The following is a 5,154-nucleotide window of genomic DNA, read 5'->3' as shown; positions in this document are numbered from 1 at the left end:
AGATTTGAAGATTCTGATTTTTCTTGTGTTCTCTTTTTACTCAAAATATGTTAGTATGGGAGTTCTGTTTTTATGATATAATTTGCCAAATGATAGAGCATAGGATGTTTTTAAGCAGCATATTGAACCATTCAGTAAGTCCTTCACAAATATGATACCGATCTACGATCACTAGGGTATATGCCTTAATTTATATTTTAGTAGTGATGAGTGAAACTTTCTATAGTTTTGAAGCAGAAAGGAAAAAAAAAATCCTTTTATTATGATTGTATGGAGGAATTTGAAGAAAAACTAACATTTTAAAAGTATTTCTAACATTTTAAAAATAACATTTACCGATGGGCAGTCATACTTCAAATTTAGATATATGAAATGTATTAGGTATAATTACTGAGTTATTATATATTTGGCCTCTTATTAAATAAATATGTTGAAATCCATTTGAAATTCAAGGCTCCAGAACTGAGATTCTAAATTCTTTGATTTTTTGAGTCTTTCAGTAAGTAGTGAAATAAACTCTCTTTTGTAGATAATTTGACTATTAGTGTCATGTCCACATCACACTCACAGTTCTTTCAGCCCTAGTCCAGAATTTACCTATCATAAGCAAAACCATGAATCTGTTTTCTCTTGTTTTCGTGGTAGAGAACAATAATACTTCTCTGGGAGCCGAAATGTGCTTGCTTCTTTCATTTAATAATTATAGTTGACTTTGTCCTCATTAAAAACAAACTTTTTAAATACAAAACCCCTGTTACTTTTAGGAATTTATTTGGTAAAGCCCTGGAACAATACATTCACACTTGTTCTAAAACATTTTCACCTAAAAATTAAAATCGTTAATGTTTTCCATGTTTTTAGTTTTTAAGATGAAAAGGGGAAGGGAAGACCTTACAAGAAAAAACTGGTTTCTCCAAAATCTGTGAAGAGTAGTTTTTTTCTAGGCCTAAATATTTTTGATGTAATGGTAGAAGCACTGGCAGTAGCTGCCACTTTCTGCTTATACTAAGCTGTCGACATTGCTAGTCTTTCTTTTTTTTTTTTTTATGATGGAGATATGGGCTTTCAAAATGACTAGTTTGGATTAGGGTCCAATACTTTACCATAACACCAACAGATCTGTTTTTTCTTTAATAGAAGTCTGAATTTGGGTCTTATACCACTGTTTTCTGTTTGGAGCCAGTTTGTAAAACCTGAATTACCTACAGTCTGATAGTTATTCTGTTTCTGAAATTTGATGACATCATTAAATCATTATATTAGGTTTTAGAATTAAAAGTGAGAAGGCAAATTTTGTTTAGCTACGTGGCCTGCCTACAAAGTTAAATTTGGATGGCAGAATGTATTTTTTGACTTGATATTTGCCTTAATAGAGAATAATAGGGACTTTTAAAAAATTTTTTTTCAGAGAATTTCTTAATTCTTTTCAGATAAAATGTCCTCTCAATGTATTGTCTCCTAATTCCTTTGTCAAGCTAAGACCCCATTATTGAGTGACTGGAGTGTCTTTGGGACCAGGTTGTACTGTTCTTTGTCTATAGAGATTATTTATTTATTTTTTTAAAGATGAATGGTAAGGGGATCTTAACCCTTGACTTGGTGTTGTCAGCAGCACGCTCAGCCAGTGAGCGAACCGGCCATCCCTATATAGGATCCGAACCCATGGCCTTGGTATTATCAGCACCGCACTCTCCCGAGTGAGCCACAGGCTGGCCCCTGTAGAGATTTTTTAGCTGAGCATTATCTATATGTTCTGCTTTCTCCTTGTTTGTGCCTGTTCTCCCTTTTAATTTCTCTCTGTATATGTGTATTTAATTTTCAGTAACTGTTGGGAGTTCTTTGCTATTGTCTGGGAAATTTGACCTAAGTTAATAGGAAATATTATCTTCTGTAAAACACGCATGACAAAGTAAGAAGTCACTTTTCAGTGATATGACCATGGATTGAGATAACTGAAATAGAATTGAGCTTCCAGTTGAGCATATTTCAGGGCAGAAGTTGACTGTGAGACACAGACATTGGAGGTTTATGTAATACATAAATAAATGCCAGATAGGGCTTGAAGTTATTAATCTTTTCAAGCCCATTTCTTTTTTGTGCAAGGATACACTATGCAAGCTACAATTTTTCACTGTGGTCAGTTTGGCTTACTAATCTCAAAATATCACATGTAGTCTTTCCTTGGAATTGTTTGTGCTGTTTTTTTCCATTTTTTAATTGAAACATCATTTGCTTTTTTGTCTGTATATTCAAGTTCTACTTATGGGTCAGCCCAACTTCCTCCATTTTCTTTGTTGTTTTCTTTGTCCATACATATACTCACATACAGTTTTTATCACATTGGAATGTGATTTAAAATGTATTTTATGAGCAGCTTTGGTAAATAGTGGTTGATGATGGTGATGTTGATGGGTCCTGCTGATTTACTTGAATGTCTTTTATTCATGTAAAATGCAAATATAGGCCATTTCAAAGCAGTACCAAAAGAGAAGAGGTATTAAGTATATTTTAGAGAAGAATTTGCATATGTACTATTTTTATTCATAAGTAATTTTGCGTTGTCTTGTCTCTTAGGAGGAGAGCATTCCCATTGCTTTATCTGGTAGGGATATCTTAGCTAGAGCAAAAAATGGAACAGGCAAGAGCGGTGCCTACCTCATTCCCTTACTTGAACGGCTAGACCTGAAGAAGGACAATATACAAGGTTAGTTGGAGAAAAAGTTTGTGGGTTTTGTTTTTTTAAACTAAAAATGGTGGTTTAAGTCCTGGGGCTATATGGAAGATATTTCCATCTTTTTTTTAGTCAGAATTTACATAATCTTGTATTAGTACTCTTTTTTCTCCCCCCATATCTTTTGGCCTAATTGTCTTGTAAAAATGATTCGCAATTTTTAAAAGAGATTTCTAGTTTTCAAAGTAATTTTACATGATAAAGTTTTAACAACATTTCCAGTGAGATAGGCAAAATAAGTATTGTTATTGTAGGTATTCCTGTAGTAGTTTAGGAAAGCTGAGATCATGAGAAGTTAAATTAGTTGACATAGCTTCTTATTAACTGTGGAACTGGATGGTTTTCTGTGGGAGCTGCAGGTCTGCAGAATTCCTTGCCAAAACACGAACAACTTCTGCTTAAAGACTTGTGCTTTGGGGATTTTAAAAGCTTAGGCAGTAGGGAGGAAACAAATTTCCATAGTTGTATCCAGGGTACGTTAAAAGAATTAAGATTTCACTTCTGAAGCCTTTCCTAAGTTTTCAGCTTTTTGGATCTATAATTATTTTCCCTACTTTCGTATGATGTAAATAGAACCTGGGCAGCAGGAGTTTTCTGCTTGGATGCTTAGGCTAGTGAATTTCTTACTGTCTAACAAATGTAGTTAGGACACAGAAATATTTTTTTCCTTTTTTTGCGGCTGGCTGGTACAAGGATCTGAACCCTTGACCTTAGTGTTATCAACACTGCGCTCTAACCAACTGACCTAACCAGCCAGCCTTAAGTTAGTAAACTTTGAGCTAACGGTTGCCAACTCAAAGAACCTTTCAAAGGTTTGTAATTAAGGAGAGTCCAGTATTTATATAGTAATCTTGCTGAGGAAAAGTCTAAATCTAGAATGCTGAATAGGTTCTTTTTTAAGAGATTGATTCATTTGACTTTTCATGATATCTTTTACTGACTTTTTAGTACATCTCAGAGTCTAGATTACAAGGAGCAATAAGCATTTAGGTAGCTTCTTAAACTCTTAAAATATGACATGTTCTTTTTAAAATTTTCTTTGTTTCTTGATATTTTCCAGCAATGGTGATTGTTCCCACTAGAGAACTTGCTCTACAGGTCAGTCAAATTTGCATCCAGGTCAGCAAACACATGGGAGGGGCCAAAGTGATGGCAACCACAGGAGGAACCAATTTACGGGATGATATAATGAGGCTTGATGACACAGGTAGGAAATGATTAATACTGGGTAGGTAGCTCTCCAATTGCAATTTTAGTCACAGGTTCTTCTTTCATAAGAATTGTTTTTTAAGAATTAAGGAACAAACACTGTCATAGAAAACTGAATGAAGGAAATGACCATTTCATTCAAGAAAAAAGGTAGTCATTGAAAGGATATTCAGTCTTACATTTACTTTTTAAAAATGTAAATGAAAACCGCAAATTTATATTAATTGTACCAAATCTAATTGGCAAGGCTAAAAATAGTAAGCAATAGTGTGAGTTTGTGGAGAAATGGGCTGTCTTGCAACGTCGGGGTGTAAATTGATAGTCTTTTGTGGGTATTTTGGCAGTGTATTTCAAAATTATAAACGTATATTTTCAAAAATCTTTTCTAATGAAATAATTGGGTAAATGGAAGGCTGTATGTACAAGGTTGTTTACTGCAAGTGTCATTTGTAGTAATGAAAAATTGGACCAACCTAAATGTCAGAGGAGATTGGCTAAATATGTTGGGGTATAATCTGAATGGAGTTCCACATAATCATTCAAGATTGAAGCTGATCTGTATTCATTTTCATGAAGAGATATCTATGATTCATTACCTAGTGAAGAAAGTAACAACAGCAAGAAAAAGATCACTTATAAAATTATAGATTTTAGTCAGAATTTTATATATGGTCATTATAATGTGATTAGTACATTCTTTGTACTGTACAGTTCTTTAAAGTGGTAATCCTGTTTGGTCCTTCTAACAATCTTTAGAAGATCATTACTTTAGAATAGAGGCATTGCTACTGTGTCAAAAGCCTGGTATACCTTCTGTTATTCATTGGGGATTGTCCTAAGACAAGGAAGTTTGTCTACTATTTGGAGTAGGTGATACGGGAAGCTGTAGCCTACCCAGTGTGTAGAGGTGAAACAAACAAGTGGTCTCCAGCTGTCTGGAGTTGAAATAGAAATATATATCCTAGGCGGGCCCGGTGGCGCACTGCTACAGTGTGCCGCGGCGGCGCTCCCGCCGAGGGTTCGGATCCCACATACAGACCGGCGGCTCACTGGCTGAGCGAGGTGCGGGCGCAACACCGAGTTGCGATCCGTTGCCGGTCACGAAAAAAAGGAAGAAAAAACGGCTCACTGGCTGAGCGAGGTGCGGGCGCAACACCGAGTTGCGATCCGTTGCCGGTCACGAAAAAAAGGAAAAAAAGAAAAGAAAAAAAAAA

The 5,154-nt window shown here is 35.2% G+C and overlaps 1 protein-coding gene across 1 annotated transcript in view; it reads left to right on the top strand.

Moving 5' to 3' along the window:
* The window catches only part of DDX6 (DEAD (Asp-Glu-Ala-Asp) box helicase 6), a 33,465-nt gene that overhangs the window by 14,365 nt on the left and 13,946 nt on the right, over nucleotides 1-5,154 (top strand). The window contains exons 5-6 of the mRNA XM_008577839.1: nucleotides 2,575-2,704; nucleotides 3,792-3,938. Of these exons, the coding sequence (XP_008576061.1) occupies nucleotides 2,575-2,704; nucleotides 3,792-3,938 (277 nt within the window). The remainder of the gene's footprint in view (nucleotides 1-2,574; nucleotides 2,705-3,791; nucleotides 3,939-5,154) is intronic.

This window comes from Galeopterus variegatus, unplaced genomic scaffold (assembly GCF_000696425.1).
Source record: "Galeopterus variegatus unplaced genomic scaffold, G_variegatus-3.0.2 Scaffold1586, whole genome shotgun sequence".
NCBI lineage: Eukaryota > Metazoa > Chordata > Mammalia > Dermoptera > Cynocephalidae > Galeopterus > Galeopterus variegatus.
This window is presented reverse-complemented; position numbering and strand designations above follow the sequence as displayed.